Raw genomic sequence first — 21,631 nt, forward strand, 5'->3', positions numbered from 1 at the left:
TGATGACGAGTGAAGACCTCACCAAAGCTGTAATCCTCTCTTGAATACTGATACTAATTTGCCTAATCTTTTGACAACTTATATTGTCATTATCTTCCTCCAACCTCTATGAAAAATAAATCAAGAAAGAGACTTGTACACTATCACTGTCTAATGGGCAGTTAGAAAATCAAATAAGGTTAAAAAAAGACTGGACAATTACCTACTTCAGATCTTCAACAAGAGCCTTCTTCAGACTAATTCTGCATAGAACCAGGAGACAAAGAAAGGTTTAATAGATCCTGTATTTTCCCTAACTTTACAACATAATCACTTGTACCAGAGAAACAAGATCCCACTGTGCTGCAACCACTGCACATATGGCCACAAGCTCCACCTATGGGAATTGCCAAGATTTGGGCATGCAGGAAGAAGGCAGGCACATGCTACCACAAGGGAAGAAAGTTCATTTAGGTTTTCCCCCAGAAAACCCACACAGGTAAAAAAGTATTATGATCCCATTTTCCAGATGAAGAACAGAGGCTGGGAAGACAGATTACCAAGGACAAACTCCCTTACTGCAAATCAAAGTGTTGACTGCATTATTATCATATAATTTTCAGGGTTGGAAGGTACCTTTAAGATCATCTGTTTCCAATCACCCTGCCATGTACTAGATCAGGTTGCTCAGAGCCCTGCCCAGCCTGGCTTCAAAACTTCCACGGATGGGGCTTCCACCTCCTCTCTGGGCAACCTCTTTCAGTATTTCACCACCCACATGGTGAAAAAATTCTTCCTAATATCTAATCTAAATCTACTCTCCTCTAGTTTGAATCCATTCCCCCTAGTCCCTCACCAGCTTTCTTGTAGGCCCCCATCAGATACTGGAAGGCTACAATGAGGTCTCCTCAGAGCCTTCTCCTCTCCAGACTGAATAACCCCAACTCTCTCAGTCTGGCTTCATAGGAGAGGTGCTCCAGCCCTCTGATTATCCTCATGGCCCTTCTCTGAACCTGCTCCAGATAATCATATCCATACCGTAAAAGAGCTCCAGAACTGGACACAGTACTCCAGGTGGGACTGCACAAGACCAGAGGGGGACAGTAACTTCCCTTGACCTGCTGGCCATGCTTCTCTTGATGCAGCCAAGGATACAGTTAACTTTCTGGGCTGCAAGTTTACACTGACAGGTTGTGATGAACTTCTCATCCAGCAGCACTCCCAAGTCCTTTTCCTCAGGGCTGCTCTCAAGCCAGTCACTGCCCAACCTGTATCAGTGCTTGGGATTGCCTCGGCCTTGGGATTGCCTTTATTGCTGAAAGGAACAACACTGGAACATGCAAATTGCAGCTGGGATGGTAAAGACAGCAGAATTCACATGAGAGGCAAAACAAGGACAAAGCTGTCATGGGAAAGAGCATCCTGCCCCAAGCATCTTACAATAGAGAGAGATAAACACAGACACTTCTAATTGACTCCCGTGTAGTAATATTTCACCTACCATTTCTTAACATATTGCTCTGTGGTAAGGGTTATGCTTCAGGAAATAGCATTCCTTTCACCTCCCACACAGAGAACTGAAGCAGTGAAAACTAGAGGTGAGGTCTCCAGAAGATATGTAATGGGATTTTTAAAAATGCCTAAGCATACTAGACATGTATTCAGGCAGAAAAGCAGCAAAAGAGAGCAGCTCAAGAAGATTTTCAAGTATTCCTAAGCATGGGGGGAGGCCGCTACCCATACCTATAGATACATACACACATCTTTGCAGGTAAAAAGGCACACCAAATATGAAGGGTGGAGCACAACAAGAATTTAGGTGTTACAAGTCCAAACTGCAATTTTCAGTCCCTTGCACTATCATGTAGGAATGACACAGAGTTGACATCACCAGAAGTATACAGAGGTTTCCATCTACAGCACTGAAGCTCCCCATGGACCTTGCTGAGTCCACTTTCTATACATGCAGGACAGTCTTTGGCTCAACACCACCAAGCTCTTTGGCATCCAGTTCACAGCTGAGCTCTGCAAACACACTTCACCTGCAGTTCCACCGATTCAATGCTTCTCCACCTATGTACCCCAAGGAGCTGAGAACTGCTGCCAGAATCACTCTCACATAAAATAAAGCAGCAGCACATTAAAAAACCAAAACAAACAAACAAAAAAACAGACCAAAACAATCCCCCCCAAAACCAACAACAACAACGACAAAAAAACAAAACAGGTTGAGATGAAGGCAGAGAACAGAGACTTCTGTGTAATAGCTTTATGGTTAAAAAGTTTAATCAGAGCATTACATACATTACTTTAATTCCTTCTTTATTTCTTCCCATCTCCTAGGAAAACACCCCATCTAATAGGTTTCTGTGAACTCTGGGAAGTAAAATACTACCAATTATTCCACCAGAGAATTACAGTCCCCTTTTCTAGTTCCTGCTCAGATTCACTGCATAGGAAAACCCACCATCAGCTAAAACATGGACATGGGTTTGGGGCAGGGACTGGAACCCCATGTTTTTCCTTCCAGCTGATCAGATTCTTCACAGGGTGACATGACAGCATGAACCTCTCCTTTTGCAGCTCTACTGAACCACTAAGGACTTCCTGAAAAACAGATGAGATTTCTGCTGGGTATCCTGGTCATTATCCTGAAAGGAAACTGTGGATCTTGCTAGGAGACACAAAACTAGCTGAACTAAGATGAAAAGTGTTGTCTTCTGCAGCTTTTATGCTCATTTTTCATTTAAGAAAAATCCACACTACACTTACTTACACTTTAAAATGAAGTTTTGGTGCCACTCTTCATAAGTCATTCAGTGACTGCCAACCCAAGGCAGCATGTCCTGACAGCACTAACTTTGGCATCTCAGCCTTCAAGCAGAAATTTCAGACACACCCATGACCTCAACATTTCCTTATGAGCTACCCTCCATATGTGCTGGATTTCTATGGCTCCACACTGAACTGCTTAACCTGCCCCACACAGTGCAAGCATTGCCCTGCCCTGGTCCAGCTGGTGCAAAAGTCCCAGCATCACTGCTGCCATCTCACTGCAGACAAAGGTCAAAGTGGCTTGTCCAAGGTCTCATAGGAAGCCCATGAAAGCACAGCCCAGAAGCTTGCACCTGGCTCCACCCAAGCCCCAGAAACTGGCAGCTGCATCTCATCCACCTGGGAACTTTCTGCTTTGCTTCACATTAATACAAAGAGTTATTTCCTGTGTCTGCAGATTTTCAGGCTCTCCAGATTCTGTCGCAGGCCTAAACAAACCTCATTACACTCAACACAGTGTATATTTACAGTGGCATTTTCTAAACTAAGATGATTCCAGCACAGGAAGGTTTAGATTAGGTATAAGGAAAAGGTTTTTCACCCAGACGGCAGCTGAGCAGTGGAACAGGCTCCCCAGGGAAGTGGTCACAGCACTGGGCCTGCCTGAGTTCAAGAAGCATCTGGATGATGCTCTCAGGTACTTGATGCAATTCTGGGGATGCCCTGCACAGGGACAGGAGTTGGACTCAATGATCCTGATGGGTACCTTCCAACTCAGGAAAGAAAAAAAAAAAAAAAGAAGAAAGAAAAGAAAAAAAAAAAAAGCTGGACATTTATATCTGCAAAGGAAAGTCTTCTGTCTTAGTGCAGAGGTAAGTTTTGAAAGTGTATCATAACAAGGTTGCTAATGTTAGTTTGAAAAGCACCTTGTATCCACATTTGGAAACTCATCTTCAAGCAGAAACCTACAACTTCAAAAAAAAAAAAAACAAAAACAACAACACTCCACATGTATACTCCCTGAGGGCTTTCTTGCAGTGGTATTGCTCTTTACATCTCTATCTACATCATCAAGCCTAAGAACAAGAACATCATCTCCAGTAAAATGTCAGAAACCAGCCATTCCCTGGTAATTTACAAGATGCCACAGGCACAGAATTGCAATGCTTCTTTTTTTGCTGCCAACAAGTGAAATGCGATACATGTGTTGGTATCACTAGGCTTGAGAGATACAGAAGGGAGAGCTGTGAGAGGTAAAAGAAGTAAATTTCTTGTAGAGATGCATGGAAACTTTTTCCCCATGTTGTCCACCTTAAGGACACATTATTAGCTTTATTTTCCTCAACAGCCATCTCTAGAAGCATATGGAAATGGAGATATGCAACGGAAGCAGGACATCACTCTTGGAAGAATTAAACCAAGAGCTTGTACAAAATTAATTTTTCAAGAGTTAAACCTCCAGATTTGCATGTGGCCAAATATGTAACAAGTAACTTTGAAGAAGTCCTTTGATTTCTGGAGAAATTGGTGTCTCTTCTACTGATAAAGCAAGAAAAAAGCAACAGACTCTTATCAATGTTTGGATTTTGCTAGTTGTTGCATAAGTAGCTGTTGTTTAGGACAATAATGAGAAAGAAAACATACAGTTTGTTCCCAGAAATTAAGAAGTACTGACAAAAAGTGTAAATAAGCATCGTGCTCAGACTGCAACAGCCTTTGCAGTTAAGACAGAAAGTCTACTGGTTAAACTGAGTAAAAGAATACACTATCTATCCCTTACTATGCTGACACAAACATATGGGGTGTATTTTATGCACAGTCTTTCCAATCTTCTTTTGTTATTCAAACACTATGGACCGATATTTTAAGAAGAGGCACTTACTTTGTATCTAGTCACAGGGTTTACAAAATTACAGAAAGAATATACTAGTGGTATTATAGCTGAGCCTTCAACACATCAGCACAGTGCCATCTTTCAAAGTGGGAAATGTTAAAGTGGGTGGTTGCCATACAGTGTGAATGGTACTGTAGGGAAATAGGAGACGTGAAAAGAAAACCAATTAATGAGCTTCTTCCAGTAATTCCCTGTTATCTGCCTCCTCTCTCAAAACAAGAATCTATCAGAAGTGTTTTGGCCAGCTTTGGCCTAACTCTATTGCTTTTCTTCTCCACATGTTATCACAAGACCAGCCATCCCCTATTTACCACTTTTATCACCAACTACAGTTAAGGGAGTAGCACGCAGGACAATGAAAGCATCCTTAGTGCTATCTCCTGGTAACCTCTGGGGCATAAGATCAAAGGAACTACCACAGCAGTTAAGGCACGGCTTGACCTCATTACACAGCAGACATGGTTTGGGAGTAGTCTTCTTCCCACCACAGCAAGTACATGCTCATTCAGTATGCTGTGATTGCCTTGAGCCTCTCATCTAATAATGGACATTAGTGAATTAAATTTTACGTCACTCCCTCTCACGTAAATATCATCACCATTTCAGAGAGGGAGACAGAGGCAAAGAGACTTGTACAAAGTGCTGCAAAGTGCAAGCTCAGTCAGAAACCACAACTTGAATTTGTCACATGCTTTTAATTTAAAATGGCCTCTTCCCTAGCTGCAAGCAGTCAAGCCCCTGGGCAGGCCTCTGCAGGTATCCAGAGCCAGAAACAGAACAGTCGTCTGTGCTGACTTTTCTTGCAGACCCGCAGTGTTTCACAAAGGATGAGTACTGAACTCACACCGTCCCATCCTGGATCTGTGATAAAAATCCTGTGGAGCCCTACACTTATCACAAAGTCAAAACCACTACCTAGCTTAGCTCCACTGCTAGATTCAAATGACTGCCTGGACTCCCTGCTGCCACTAGCTACACAGCTCTCAAGCAGCTAGATGGTGGCCTGTCCCCCTCAAAGCCAACACAGGATCTCCCAAGGCAGGGAGGCTGCTGGTCAGAGACACTGCCTGATCTACTTACAGAAACCTGGCCCTGCACAGAACTTGGTGAAGCAAATGGCTTTCACAAACATACATGGACATGCATCGCCAGGTCCAAGTGCACCCTCTTCCTCAACCCTTGGCTGGGCAGGACTACAGTTACTTTGTCTCCACTGCAGTTATTAATGGGAATACTTAATAGGAAAACACCAAGTTTCAAAACAGTTCAGAAGTGTTTCAGATATAAGGTATGACTGAGAACTCCTTATTCGTACCCATGAAAGGTTAAAAATGGGAAAGAGTGGTTGTCCAAGAAAAAAACTGTCTTCAATGATTGTTCCAATTTCCCCACAGCTTTAAAAGGTAAAGTTTGAATCAAACGCTAACCAGCAGTTTGGCTGACCAAACTGAAGTTACTGAGATGGACAGGTTAACTGGATATCTAGCCATGTTAACTTAGAAGCCATCAGTTAGCTATCTATGTTACAAAACATGAGCAAAAATTAAGTTCCACCTCTTCTGCCAAGAAGCAGAGACATGAAAAAGAAAATTAATGATGAAAATGCTGCCTTCTCCCATCTAAAAACTCACTCCAATTTGTCTTGTGATTAATTTTAAATAATGCTGTCACATTAATGTGGTAAATGATGGCTTCAGCCACAGAGCAACTGTCAAGAACATTCTGAAACTGAGGTCCAAGCACCCCACACAAGCCTCCTCCCATCCACTGCAAGATGGGAGGGCACCCTATAATGAGTCTTGAGGAAGCTCTCTTCCTTGAGGAAACAACAGACTCAGGCTAGACCTTTTTGCTGTTGTCCTTGGGTTTAAAACTGTGAGTCTTAAATTTCAGTAGCATTTGCTGTCACTCCCTACAAGTACCACCATGTTTTGTCAGTATTTGCAAAGAGCATGTGTGGGCCCTGCTTGGTTTGTTGATTTGTTGATTTTGGAATCAAAGTCAGAACAGACGATGGGAAAGGGCCCCTTTTGCTTTTAAAGTACTCTTCTGACATAGTAAATTTGCATCACTGAATCTGCCTGTAACTGAGACCCAGGTGATTTCTTAGCAGCAGCTGCACCACGTCTTCTACATGGTGTTACTCCATCACCACCTTCTCAGTCCTAGGGCAATCACTTCTCTCTGGAGAAAGTCAGAATAGGGTCAGAGGGTTTTATTCGAATTTGAAAAGTCTCCCAAGAGACACTAAGGGAAACTAGCCACATAAGCAGATATATTAAATACAAGCAAAGCAGTTTACTGTATTTAAGATGGAAAAAAGAGCACCATTTTTAAAAATTAAATGCTCTCAGTAAATATACACAACACGCACACAGCAAGACACAGCCAAGTAAAACCTACAGACAGGACCTATTGTTATGCAGATTCTTCATAGCAAGGAGGCTACAGATTTTTAGTTCTGCTGAACTGTGAGATGTTCTGATGAGGTTTTTAGACAAACACATGAAAAAAGAAAAGCATACGTTCTCATTGCCAGTGTTTCACATCCCAAACATAACAGTGAAAGGTTTTTCACCTTTGAAGAACTTGAAATTCATCCAGCAAATGTCAGAAACCTCTGGCAGTATAAAATCCTGCAGAGAAACCATTTCAGTAGACCAAAAGAGAAAGGTCAAGTTAGAAAACATCCACATAAAACTGTATCCTTTTTCTTCCTCACCTTCTAACACAGAAAGGGGAATTGCCACCAGCCTATGTGTCAGGATATATCACAAAACATTAAAAAGCTATCATGTATGACCCACAGAAATTTAGCTAGAAATTCTTGAAAGAATATGTATATATTTTTTTAAACTTTGCTTTGTCTTTGGAGAGCACAGTTCAGATATTTTCTAGAAACAGCAAACTATGACAGAAGCTGCCAGTTTTATCTCATAGCCAGCTTTCTTGACTTTATCATGAATCTCGGGACACTTCAATCTTTATTTGTGAAAAACAATTATGGAAGAATATTTGAGGAAAAGCCTAAGGAGCATGAGCCAGGCACAGTTTCACAGAGTAAAGTTAGAAGGGAAATAAAAAATAACCTACATTTATTATTTCTATCTCATGATTAATTTTAAGCCAATCTTGTGATTTTAAGGGAACTGACATGATTTAATATTTGGGGCTGCTAATACAGCATACCATACAAATACATAACCATAAAGAGACCAGTTCTAGTTTACTCTGGAGACTATAACTTTGACTTGCCTGACATCTGCACATTTAAACGTCCCAGCCATAACACCACAGTGTGCAATACCAGAGCGTTATTTACCTGTCCTGGGCTAGGAAAGATGATTCCTTTTGTCTAAATCCCATCAATGCAAGCAAGCAGTAGTCACAGTTCTGTTCACTATTTGCGATTTATTTCAGCTATATTTAAAAAACATTATTGAAAAAGAAAGTTACAGACAACTGATTTTGACACTGTAAAATGCTTCCTGCTCCATTGAACTCAGGAGTCTATGCCACCACTAATATACAAAAAACCAAAGGGAAAATTTACATAAGAAGTACTTCAAGGAACTTATGGAACTGTTAAAATAGCACCTTGAGCCAAGACAAAACCTCTAAAAATATATAGATAGACAGAGAAAAATAGGTATGCTTAATACCACATCGTATTTTTGTATTTTGATATAAGGATTAATTTTTAATTCAAACACTTAGTTTCTTTCATAGAATATAGCCTCTTTAGTAAAGATAGGTTAAGCATCAAGTATATTGTCACCTGCTAGTTAATGCAAGTATTGGCTTATGCATCCTAAGTTTCACATCATCATCTTTGGTTAGCTCCTGCTGTGCCTTGTGGCTAAATATCTTTTCTGAAAGTCAATGGCAACAGATGTGCTCAGTCTGCAGAGAGCAAAAGAAGCGACTTCTGTTAACAATTATAACCACACTGTTCACAAACTGGCTCACATTTGTGACAACCCAGTTCTCTACTATGTCCACAAATAGCACATTGTATCTTCTCACTAAAAAAACAAATGTAAAAGTCAGTAAAAATTGATGATTCTGAATTCTAAATATTTGATAGCCTTGGTATTGAAAGTCCAAATGTCTGTTTCCCAGCTTTAATGCACCGAGTTCAGAGTAAACACTGTGAATGACCTGTGTGAGCAACCCTTCACTTTTTGTAACATAAACCAAAACTAGAATTCCTGCCTCCAATAGCTTACAATCACAATTGCCTCACATGACTGAACGCTTATGTTTAAAATTATTTGTCCAGCCATGCAGCCAAACATTTTGAAGTCAGATTTACTATCACCTTTGCAGCCATATTTTGACTTTCCTCATGTCTATGTTGTGCACTGAAACAAGATCATCTAGGAAAGCCGGTAATGAGGTCAGTAAGTGTATAACTAAATACTGCACCGTGTTGTACATACACAACATGGCAGCATCAAGCTTATACAGCTGCTGAAAGGTTTAGGCATACGAGCATCCTGATACCTCATTTTGAAACCAACTGATAATGCATGTTCCTGTGCTGAATAACCTCGGCACTTCTTCTTTGCCCCCAAAAAGAAAGGCAAATCTCACAGCACAAAATGGTGCAGAAGTTACTACACACAAAATGGTGACACAGCTTCCCTCTCCTCTGGGTAGTTATTAAGTCCTCAGCATCCAGCAGGAGCCTTCTGCTGCCTCCAGCCTCACTGGCCAACCAAAGAGACACAGCCAGGCAGAAAGGGAGTTGCCTTCTGCTCAGGCCTGTATCAGCCCTGCCTCTCCCTCTGCCTTCATCACAGCAAAGATGGTGAAGTTTCTGGTACTAAAAAAAAAAAATAAAAAAAAAAATCCAAACCTTTCAAAATGGCAAGAATTTTTTTACACAGAGGAAAGTGTTAAGCAAGCCTAACCACGGGATCACCACTGGCCCTCTGTAACTACAAGCGGGCCCATAAACTAACACAGTCAGTGAGACAGCATCATGGCAATTAGCATCTTTCAAAGACATAAAAATTCTTTTACGTTTAAGCACTGTAGAGCACAGCCTTTTGACAGTAAAAACAGAGCGTATGTCTTAATTTAAAAGTTTGCTCAGCATGATTTGTGTTACTTCCTGTGTCTTAAACATCTGTCTGAATTGCCAAAGTGATGGGGGAAAATGATGCTTTCCATTGCTTATGAACAGCAGCAGCAGAGCGAAATGGAAGTTCTTGTCCTGGTGCAAGTTATTCTGCAGTTGCAGAGGGAAAGGGTATTTCAACATTAACTCGCCAAGAAGGGACAACAACAAACTTCCTAGTAGTTAACAGGACCTCTCCACAAAAAGACTGTCTAGAGTAAGTACCATGAGAAAAAGAAAGCACAGAATCCCATTTCAGAACTTAGCAGTTGTTACCAAGTAAAAGATTTCTGGTTTAACTGCAGAAATTTTCTACGTTTTCATAAGCTTCTACGCTTTTCTGCTGGCTTCAGAGGCTAAATAACCTAAAACTGGGACAAACAAGCCTCAGTTGTCAAACTGATTTGACAGCCTATTTTTCACATTTTGCGACTTTGATGGAAAAGCCACTTGTTTTTCTCTTTCCCCTTAATAGTCCTGCGTGAGCTGAAGTCTTCAAAATTTCGCTTCTAATCTCCCTCATTTTGAAGTTTTCCAGTTCAGTTCTGACTATCCACTGCCTGTATCTCTATTAAATCTTTCCTACTGTTTATAATGGAGAACAAATTCAGCTGGTATAATTTTAGCTGGGTCACCAGCTATTCTTCAAATGGAAGACAATATACATTCAACTACTGGCTGCTTTTTGAAAAAAATTGCACTCATGCATGTACACACATTCAGACCAAGCCCAGACCATTGTGAAAATAAAATAAGTAAATAAATAAATAAAAGACAAAAAGGAGAGTATTTTTTCATCATGCAGGTAGTGCATGCACAAACCAATTCTCTGTGATATATGCATTTTATGGCCACGAAGATGAAAAACAGTCAAAACTCTGCCCTAAATTAAACAAATTGATTCCCATCTTTACCCCCTTACCAAAATAATTTACTAAGCCTTAAGAAGCAAGCAGACCCAAGGCTGGGATGTCGTACAGCCCATACATTAACTTAGTTGGCAATAAATCTCCCCTGACTCTCCATACTACTTTCTTAAAGAGCTCACTATAAAGCCCCAACCTAATTAAAAACAGCTTTCTCGGCAACAGTGGCCTTGATTTCACTTATTTACACATTAACTGCAGCCTCCGTTTGGCCAATCCAGTCTACTCCCTGTACCACGCAAGGCCTTTTATCTGCCCTGGACAGCATTTTCTCCAGCAGATGAAGTAGATGCCGATTGATTTGCTGTCGAGCATGGTAAATTAATAGCAACAAATTGCTGAGGGCCCCATCTCACTGCTCCACCATGCTTCGGCAGTTTTGCTTTATTTGCTCCATGATGGGCAGCAGTCAGGCCTCTTCAAGTCAATTTCTTCTTAACAACCTGCAATACTTTTCAATGGTGAAAATAGAGCCGTTCCTTGTAAGTCAGAAATCAATATCCTATTGCCCTTAGAAAATGCTAAACAAGCAGTATTGGCAATCCACTTGGTACTGGAGGGTATCAGATATAATGCAAATCCATACTGCTTCCCTCCTCGTAGTTATTACAGTTTGCTAAAAGGTTCCTAATGCCATTTATCATCATTTACCATTGACTACTGCAGCTATGATTATGATATCCTATCAGCTAGCAGAGCCCTTTCATTTCTGCCCAATTAATATTTTAGCAGCACTCAAATGGTTGTTGCCCAAGTCTTGTAATAAAATTTACATGGATTGGACCAATTTTTTTTTTCCTGTGATCTTAAAAAATAATTTTAGTTATTTTTTAATACACAGCTTTTTAAAAGACCTGAATTATTTTCAAAAATGTTGCAATCCAAAACTTTATCATATGAATTAGTTCAAAGACGGAGGTCTAACCAAAAACAGCAACTCAGAATTTACATGTTGCCACCTCCGAAACCACAATTAAAGTAAAAAGTGTAATGCTGTATCTTATTCATGCTTTCCATTAATCCCATTCACAAGTATCTATTTTCTGTAGCCAAATACAGATACTTATTTTAAGCGCTAATTACAATTCTGAATGAAAACCTTCAGCAAGCATGTTTGATTATAGCAATCTAAATAAACTGTTTACCCTAACATTAGAACTTAATAATTTCAGAAATTAAACCAAATGACCACCACTGAACAGCAAGAGTATATTAGAAACACAAAACAGCACGACACCTATTCGATTGATAAAGTACCAGCTGAGCCTCTTGAAGAAAAAAGTTAAAAAAACAATTTAGTAAGAACAAGCATCTTCAGACCATACTGAAATATTCATGTTTATGCTAACAATAGAATTTAAAATTGTCAGAAAATATCTGTTCATATTGCAACCCAAAAACCCTTTTGGTTTTTGTTTTGGTTTCGTGTTTTTTTTCTAGATGGGAAACGTGTCTATTTTGAATCTCCATTGATCCAAGTACTTAGTATTTTAGGCTGTAACACCACATGTCACAACATAACCCACACTTGTCTTTAAAAAAAAATACAAACGACTAATTCTACCAGTCTAATGCTATTTACTCAGTTACCAAAATTTAAATTAATTATGTTCTCAAACATAATTGTTAAAAATTGGCAACATTATGCAGGCTTAATTAAGATTAAATCCAATTTACTAAATGTACTTTAATTGGTACTAATTACATTAGCTTTCCTTTCAGAATGACAAATTCCCCATAGGTTTCACTTTAATAGTCTTCTATCAAAATCAACACAGGATGACTGATGATGAGCATCACACGAGGGGTGGGAAAAGAGATGCTCTTTCCCCCTCTCTCCCCCCCCCCCCAGACACACAGGCACACTCACTACCGCTGCTCTCTGCACGTTTATCCTTTTATCAATTTGCTAAGTCACAGAGTCATGACTCCATCACAGCCATCATTTTCTGTTCCAGTGAAAAATTTCTCTAAAAATAAATACTCTCTGGCTGGGAGCAGCCAAGAAGAACAGAAGCTTTAACAGAAAAATACACAAAGGTTTCAAATATCAGGGCCACCAATTACTAGGGTACTTCCAAGGACTCCAGGGAGTCCTGCTCTTGAACCCTTTGAGACACAAATCTAATAAGTGAATAAGCCTAACCCGATCTTGAGAACTAGGCCCAATTACGCCAAAGGGCAACTTCACTGCATTATTGCCTGCTTTCCATTACAAGGGCATCCAGTGAGTACATCTGGAAAAGAACCTGAGAGGAACCAAGGCTGTCTGCCCAGAAAAACAAATAAAGACAGATATGCCTCTGTGCTAAAGTGAAAAAAAAAAGAAAGAAAATAAAATAAGTAGGTGGTTTGCAGGGCTGTCTGTATTTCATAATGTGATAAACTGCCCTCAGGATTTTTTTATATGATTGAATTTAGAAAGCTGGGGGGGGGGGGGGGGGGGAGGGAGAACCAAAAAAACAAAGGATGATTCGCTCTATTTCAGCTGAGTAAAATTCAAAGATGGGAGAGGGAGAAAAGAGAATTTAAGGTGGAAAACTAAAAGAGCTTTGTGCACATGAAATGAAGCAATCAAGGCCTACGCAATAATATACCATATTGGACCCTAGCGCTGTGATCACAAAGCAAAACGGGAAATAATTTGCAATTGCTGAAGCAAGAGGAGGAAGGAAGAAAAAACAAAACAAAACAACTGCTGTGGCTATAGAAAGGGAGACATGAGATATGATAGTGATATCAGATTTAAGAATGCTTGTGAACAAGCTTCTTAGCCACAGTTCATCTGAATCAACATCAGACAAAATATTTAAGTGTTTTGCGTGAAAGTACAATACTTAAACTACTAATTTGAACAGGTTGAACAGTAATGGGAAAAGGTATTTAATTAAAATCCCGTCCTTTGTAATACCCACATTTAGTTCCAACTAAATACTTAATTTCTCCAGAATATCACTGACAACTCCATCGCCTTAACGGTATACAAGTTATGAAATAAAGTATTTAAGAAATTAAGTGGGCTTTTGCTGCGGGTGCTTCGCTTAAAACAATTTAATTACACAATGCACTTGTATTGTGTCCCACAGAATCCTGTGCAGTCATTCTAAGTCTACGTACAAGTAATTGCTGTAAAAACACAAGTACCTAGAAATAGAAACAAGTCTGACTGTAATGCTTGCTTTCAAACGCCTGTAAGAATTTGCTATGTAGGTGGCCTGTAAGGACTCTGGTCTTTGTAAATTGTTTCCACACTCACTACTTTACTGATCTGGCGGGAGAGGGGTGAGGGGAAGGAGGAGGAGCATGTGTGTTGGGTTTTGGTTGCTGCGGTTTGTTAGGTTTGTGTTTGGTTTTGTTTGCTTGTTACATTTTGGGTTTTTCTTTGTTTTGTTTTGTTTTGTGTTTTTTTTTTCAGTGGGACCTGACACAAACTGGCTATTCATTTGAGAACATACCTTGAGAGTCAGCAACCAACCAGTCTTCCCACCAGTACCCACAACCTGCAGCAGGTCGATAAAGTCACCAGGTACATAAAATATGATCAGCTATAACCACAGCGTTTTCCTCTCAACCAGCTGCTAAACACACTTGCTGCGTATTCACTGTACCTGTGAGGTGGACACCTGAATTCAACAGGTCTACATATGTATCTGTAAAATAAGCTGTATGTATAAAATCCCGTAAGTTTGGAGCTGCAGATGCAAAACACTGTGAGGCAGGAAACACCACCATCTTTGTATTTGCATGCCATCTAGTGCAAAAGACCCCATCAGTACTGTGGCATTGGGATGCTAATGGAGTACAAAATATAATAAATAACATGAAAAAAATATTTTACTTGTATGTCTGCTCTCAAGAAGATAAAGAAATCCTATTTCCACAACCCAGAGAAGTTCCAAATCCCTAACTTTGAACAGAAATGCGTAAAAACCAATTTTCAGATGGTCTTTCTTCTCTCATCCAACCATTTCTTTATTTCTGCAGTTTACACTCCTGAGTAAGGCTGGCAAATTGCTCAACTGTTTGCTAAAATGAGTTGTCAGTATTAAACTCCACCAAATAAAAAGTTCCCTCACTGGAAAAGAGGTCAGATGTTTAATTCATTCTCCTCCAGAGAAGGTTAAAAACACACATTACCAAATAAGAAACTCTGATTTACACTACCATGCTCCATCTGACTAATCTCCTGCTAATCTTGGCCCAAGTGCTAGACTTCAAGGCACAAAACCAAGCATATTAACATCCTCTAAGAAACTTCATTTACTCTTTGGTGTTTGAGTTGCTAAAACACTGGTTTTGGACAAAGGTCCAAGTAAGCAGCCTCAGGGAACAGGAACATGGTTGTGCATCAGTTGCTCTTGTAGCTCCAGATTAAATCAGTCCAGGTTAACCAAAGAGAACAGTCTTTTCCACAAGCAAATAAAAATCCCTCTATGCCTAATACGCATTCAGAATGGAGCTATCATCCCAAAAAGTAAACCCAGAGGTTCAAAGTCAGACAGACCTGAAGGTGGAACCCACATACCCATCCCTACTCACATACAACCTCCCCGTGCAGTATAGGACCACTTCCAATGCACTTGTGCATGCAATTAAAGCAAGTCACACAGAACACACATATGTTTTAAAACTTATGGAAGAAATCACACAGAGCGTTCTCACACAAAACACAGTATCTACCTACCTGTTTATGCATCTCTATATTCAGCCCATAGGACATCTCATAATACTAAGAAAGAAGAAAATTACTTGATTAGAAGTTGCAATTGTAAAAAACATTCCAAAATTCACTTGTACTGAAACATCATCTGTACAAAGACATGCAGACCTAAAAATATCCATTGGCCTTGAAGTGCTCCTGGAATTTGAACGAACATTCCCTTTTTGGAAGCTTTATCTGCATTGCTTCATGTCAAATTTACAAGTAAAAGCCATAAAAGAAGCAAAAAAACCTGACAACAACAACAAGAACAAGTTACAAAAAAATGAATTAAATAGCTACACAGAAAATGCTCAGTGTTTTTAACATTTTATAACCTTGCTCACATAAAAAACCCTGAAGTGGTTGATGCCAGACATACATACGAATCAGCAATGTCTAGCAGACTTTCAGTATTTGAAATAAAAACAAACCAAAACAAAAACACACCACAAAATAACTCTGCAATTAAATTGCAAGGATGAAAAAAATGAAAGAGCATGGAAATTCAGGGCCAAAGTTGATACACCAATCTAAGTATGTCTCATTGTGCCCAAGTACTATGAGGAACGCAGTTCAGTGCATAACACTGTTACCAAATAATCTCCAAGACTTATATCTATTAGCCATGAAAAGGCAACTACAAGTCTTAACATTTGCTTGTGTTTGCTTGCTTAGAATTTTTTCAAGGTAATTTACAATTTTTGTAAGTACAAGAGCATTGTCACCTACATACGGAAAGGGGCTATTCCTTCACTGATGTACAAGAGAGCAGACAGCAAGAGTTCCTCCAGAGTTATCATGATCCATCATGTAATTATGTATTTAGATATCTCTTCGTATGCACGTGATTTAACCAGGTAGACGACAACCATTGAGGAAATCCATTTCAAAGCTCAGATCCCTGACATTCTGAATTTAGCAAAAAAACAACCCAGCTGCCCAGGTACAAGAGTTTTCTAGGAAGAAGGCTCCAGGTTTGTATGCATACAATACATGTACAGTTTTGGCTGTACATCCACCACAGAAAAAAAACATTATCCTAAACTCTTTTACATAGATACATGACCATTGGGATAAGTCAGCAAGACTTAAATCATCATTCCCAGGTATACTATCAAAGTTGTACATGACTTTAAAGGGCTGACAAGTAGACTGCTAGCATTTGGAAAAAAAAATCCCCAATTGCTTAAGCAGTTAAAAAACAGGTTTTGCGTGGACACTAACTGCTGCAAACAAGTTATGAACCTCTGAAACTAAAGATTTATAATATAAGCATTAATGTAACCTCTACAACAGTGGTGCTACTGTAGTCTCTCTGCTCACCTCCAGCAATCCAAATGCGTTTTGGTCTCACTATACCAAGCTAAAAGATGCTTTGAATTTGTTACGCAGCTTGCTTACCATGACATAATGCCGCTGCATCTCTGTCTTCTCACTGGCCAGTTTTTCACATTCCAGCTTTAAACTGCTCAAAACATAATAAGGAGAACAAATGGGTACTTTGTAACAAAAACTGACATTCTTCTGAGCACAGGTTACTCCCCTTCTCATGCATTTCTCCAACACACAAACAGAAACATGCATTCCAGCTCTTGCTTGGGAGTTCAGGGTGGGGTTTCTACTTCCCATTTTGTGAGATACTGTGCACCACACTCATCTCTTAAACAAACTGCATACAGAAAAGAGGATTTTTTTCTCTTACAAACAAGAAAAAAACAAAATCAACCCTGGCTCACAGAAGAAGCACGCAGGGCTTCATACCTATAACACTTTAAGCTTAAAAAGGCACAAACCCTTAACCCGCATTTTGAAGTTTTTATTTACGTGCGTTTTAGAAACACCACTTGCTTCCACTCAACCCACAGAGGAATGAAAGCATCACCATTTCAAGGAGAAAAAAAGTTGCCTGGGTTTTTTGGTTTTTTTTTTTTTCTGTTACTGATGACAGAATTGCAAAGAAAACACTGCAGGTAATTTAAGGAATACCGTGGCGAACATGAACACTTCCGCTGCTATTTTTTGTTTGTTTGTTTTCAGAAGCCCGCTAAGCAATAGTGCCAGAAGTCACTTGTCACTTTGAGGGACACAGCGCTCGTCTACCCAAGGATAATGAAACAGTTCGCCGCCTCTCTTCCAGGTTATCAGCACTTGACATGTCAATGCAAGGCGCGAGGGGGCTGAGCAAAGACGCGTGTCTTGAGAGCGGCATTTTGAAGAAAAGCAAAGGACGAACCCAGCCAGCCACATATTTTTCCATCAACAACCCCCCCAACGCGCGCACACACACTCAAATAAACCAACCAACCAAACAAAAGTGTGAAGAAAAAAAAAAAAAACAATCAAACAAGAAAACTAAACCCACAAACCGGAGCGCGGGGAAAATCAGAAAATACGCTCGCACCGTTCGGCTTGGGGCCCCGGCGAGCCCCCGCCGTGAGGGCCGGGAACGCCGGCGGGATGTGGAGTAACGCCGGGCTGAGACGGGTCCGCCCGACGACCCCGCCCCGCCGGTCCCCGGGCAGCGGCGGTGGAAAGAGGAGAAAGATGACCCCGCTGGGGCTCCCGGAAAAGTGTGCAGCGTTACCTGTGGTACTGAGCCTGCAAAAACTGAAACTCCTCCTTAATCCGATCGCAGGACTCGGAAATGGTGAATTTAAAGGGCTGCGCTGGCTGGTGGGGCGCCTGTAAGCAAGCAACAGCGGGTCTTTTACTCGCACCCTCTCGCCCGCCGGCCGCTACCCGCCCAGCCGCCACCACCCACCCCATGCCCGCCGCCGGGGCCCCCGCACCCGGGCTCCGCGGAGGTGCAGCGCCCCCGGACTCCCACCCGCCCAAGGCTCCCCGGGCTGCTGCCCCGACGGGGACCCCGGCGGTGTGCGGCTGCCGCGGGGGGCGGCCGTAGCCCACTCGGATCCCCCCCCACTATCGGTAGCCGCGGGACGCGCGCCGGGACCGCCGTGCACCGAGCGAGGACAACTCGGAGGAGCCAACCCCAGTCCGGGCGGCGGCGCGGCGGACAACAATAAGAAAATGGCTACAACTCCGCGGTGGCCCCGCCGGAGCGTTGCCCGCGGGGCCGCCGCCACCACTCACCGGGTGCCGGGTCTGCGGGTACATCTTGCTCAGGTCACGGATCATCCACGCCGCTTCGGGGGACGCTGACGGCCGGAGCGGTGGGGATCACGGATGCAGGCGCGGCGGCGGCGGCGGCGGGCAGGGACACCCCGGCCCCGCCGCCCCGGGGCTGGCGGGGCACCGCCGGCAGCAGCGAGGCGCGGCGGCGACGGCGTTGTCCGCAGCGAGCGGGTGCCGCTGCCACATCCCCCGGGGGCGGTCAGCGGGCGGCGCCGACCGGCTCTCCCGAGCGCCTCCGCTCCGCGGGCTCCAGCGGGATGCGAGCCCCGTGCGGCGGCGGCGGCGGAGGGCGAGGAGAAGGAGGAGGAGGAGGGCGGGGAAAGCCCCTCTGCCGGCGCCGGTGCGCGCTCCGCCAGAGATCCCCGCCGGCAGTTTTCTCCCCTTCTGCAAACTTTTACTGCTGCCGGTGGCTCTCCTGCACCGGCATCGAGCGGAGCGGGGAGCCCGGGAGGGTAGGGCGGGAGGGTTGCCGCCGCCGAGGTGCGGTGCCGTGCCCTTTTGTGTGGCGGGCTGGTCCTCGCTCCTACCAGCCGGACCGCATCTCCCCCGCTAGCGCTGCTTGGCCGCTTTTTCCTTTCGGGTTGTTTTTGGTTTTTTTTTGGTTGTTGTTTGTTTGCTTGTTTGTTTTTAAATTAAAGAAAAAAAAATATAAAGCGAGAAAGATAAGAAAGAAGGTACGGTCCGGACTGCTTTATTTATGTCGTTTGTTTGGGTTTTTTTCTCCCCCTCCTTGCCTCTCGAAACTCTGAGAAGTGGCAGCGACGGAGCGGAGAACCGTGCCCTCCGGCCCTACCCAGCCCGGCTTTGCTCTGCTCGTCTCGGCTTTGCTTTGCTTTGGTCGGATCGGCTCGGATCGGCTCGGCCCGGCCCGGCCTGGCCCGGCCCGGCCAGCCGCCGCCGCTCCGCGCCGCTCCCACGGCACGTTCTGGCGAGGTGACTTCTTTGACCAAATTTAGCAGTGCCTCATCATTAACATTCTGATACATATTCACAGCAGCCGGAAAGCCGCCGCCGCCGCGGGGCACGCTGGGAGACGTAGTCCTTTCGGAGCCGCCTCTCACCGCCCTGTCCGCAGAGCGCCGCGCCCGAGACTTCTCCTCCCGTTAGGCAGCGCGGCACCGCCGATTCCCCCCCTCCTCTCACGCCCCCTCCGCCGCTCCGCCTATGAGGGCGTCGCCGGCGCCCAATCGGCGACGGCCGCACATTAATCGCCGTTCCGTGTTGGTGCCCATCATTTTGCCGCTGACAAATGGGCACACGGACCCGAGGAGAGGGGGGGGGGAAGCAGCCCGGGGCTCAGCCCCCACGTGGGAGCCTGACGCTTCGTCGTCCGGCGACCAATCACAAGGCTCCCGCTGACTCGCCGCCCTGGTTTCCCCGCCGCCCGAGGTGGAGCCTGGAGATGGCTGGCGTTCCGCGGCGCCGGCGTTCGAACAGGGGAAACATTTGTTCAGCCGTCAATCAAAGTAACGTGGGGCAGTGTCGGCTGCCGCGGCCGCCGGTGCCGCTGCTCCCGCCGCCTCCTGCGCGCGGGGCGGTGGCGCGGCGGGAGCGGGGTTGGAGGGGAGGGGTAAGGAGGGGGGGGCCGGAGCTTCCCCGCCTCCCGCCCCGCCCGCGGCCCCCGCCGTCCTCCCTCCCGCCCGCGCTGCCGGGGGCGCGTGCTAATTAGGGGCAACGTCTCTTTAAAGAGGCGGGCGCGGCGCGCCTGTTCCCCCTCCCTGGGCCGCGGCGGGCGGGGCGCCGTCTCTGAGCGCTCATTCTCCGGGCTCTCCTTCTCCGGCTCGTCGTGGAGCCGAAAGAGCCGCACCGGAGTAGGCGGGCAGGGCAGGGCAGGGGAGAGGAGAGGAGGGGGAGCTGCCCCTGTCGCTCCCACCGCGAGGGACGGGCGGGAACTGCTGAGCGGCCGGACGGTGTCCGCGCCTCGTCCCGCCGCGCGAGGCAGGGGCAGCGGCCCGTTCTGAGCTATAAACCCCCGGAAAGTGCTGGGGCAGGGGCAGCGGGGCCCAGGCGGGCGCCGGCAAGGCAGTCCCCGGACCGTTCGATGTCTTCTGCGCCGGTGGCCGGCGCCGCTGTGCGGGCGGAACGGTGCTGGATTGAGTGGCGGAATGGGAGAGGGTGCAAGGCGGCTGGACTGGGTAGCGGTGGCAGTGCGGGTGGGTGTTCCCGGCCCCTCACAGGGGCAGGCCTAAAGCCTTGACCTTTAAACGTTGTGTGGTGAAAGTACGTGGACGTTCTGCGGGGCGTTCTCTCCCGGCGTCAGGTGAGAGGAGGGTGGCCGTGTACCCAGAGCCCAGATTCTGAAGGAGCAATAAACGCATCGGGAAATGACCTCTGGCGAGGAAAGGGCCGGTGACGGGAGCCGCCTCTCACGAGCAGCTCGGCTGTGGCCGCCGCGGGCTCCGGGAAATGCTTCCTCGGCCTGCCCGCCGCACGCTGCCTGCGTGGCTGTTGCTGCTGGCACGCTGCAATGGGAGCGCCGGGCTTCCCCGGGAAAAGGGATCCGCGCCTAGTGGTGCTGTGTCCTGACAAGACCCCTGAGCCGGTTTTCTGCCGAGCCTCACCGGAGAAAACGCTGTGCGATGTCGCACACGTGTGGGAAGGACTCGGATTTTGGTTTGGGTTTTTTCGTTTGGGTTGTTTGCTTTTTTTCTGCCCGTCACGGCTAGATTTTCCTTCAAGCAGTTTGTCTCCCTGATAAGCTGCAGTTTAAACTCGCATGCAAAATAGATGCAGTTTAGTCACGTAATTTTTGATGCTTGTATTTGAAATCTGGAGCCTCAAAGCTGGCACTCAGCAATTAGTGCCCTAGTGGTGAGAACTGAATTATATATACTTTGCTTTTTGGTCATAAATTCTCTTTACTGCCCACAGCTCTCCGGCTAAGGCTTGCAGCTGCCAAGCACCTTGAGGCCCTGATGGGACATGCCACCCAGGTTTTGCCATCAGGGTTCTGCCTTGCTTAAGTGACCTCTGAGGACTGGTAGAGTACGCACAGGTCAGGACTCTGAAGCAGAGTAGTGGTTGTGCAGGTGAAGGGGGTAGTGGTGTCCATCTTCTGCCACTGCCTAGGGCTCGGCGACACAGAAAGTGCACAA

General features: G+C 44.6%; 1 protein-coding gene across 5 annotated transcripts in view; it reads right to left on the reverse strand.

Annotated features, from left to right (window-relative positions):
- The window catches only part of LOC139790321 (transducin-like enhancer protein 4), a 105,529-nt gene extending 85,891 nt beyond the window's left edge, over positions 1-19,638 (reverse strand). The window contains exons 1-4 of one of the 5 annotated variants that reach the window (XM_071731976.1): positions 18,495-19,637; positions 17,986-18,083; positions 16,803-16,866; positions 15,384-15,428 (exon numbers count right to left, since the gene is read on the reverse strand). In XM_071731976.1, the coding sequence (XP_071588077.1) occupies positions 15,384-15,428; positions 16,803-16,866; positions 17,986-18,083; positions 18,495-18,539 (252 nt within the window). In that variant the 5' untranslated portion in view covers positions 18,540-19,637. Of the gene's footprint in view, positions 1-15,383; positions 15,429-16,802; positions 16,867-17,985; positions 18,084-18,494 lie in introns of all 5 variants that reach the window. The other 4 variants (XM_071731974.1, XM_071731975.1, XM_071731978.1 and 1 more) reach the window with 4 other exon arrangements.
- Positions 19,639-21,631: the final 1,993 nt, after the last annotated feature.

This window comes from Heliangelus exortis, chromosome Z (genome assembly GCF_036169615.1).
Source record: "Heliangelus exortis chromosome Z, bHelExo1.hap1, whole genome shotgun sequence".
Taxonomy (NCBI): Eukaryota; Metazoa; Chordata; class Aves; order Apodiformes; family Trochilidae; genus Heliangelus; species Heliangelus exortis.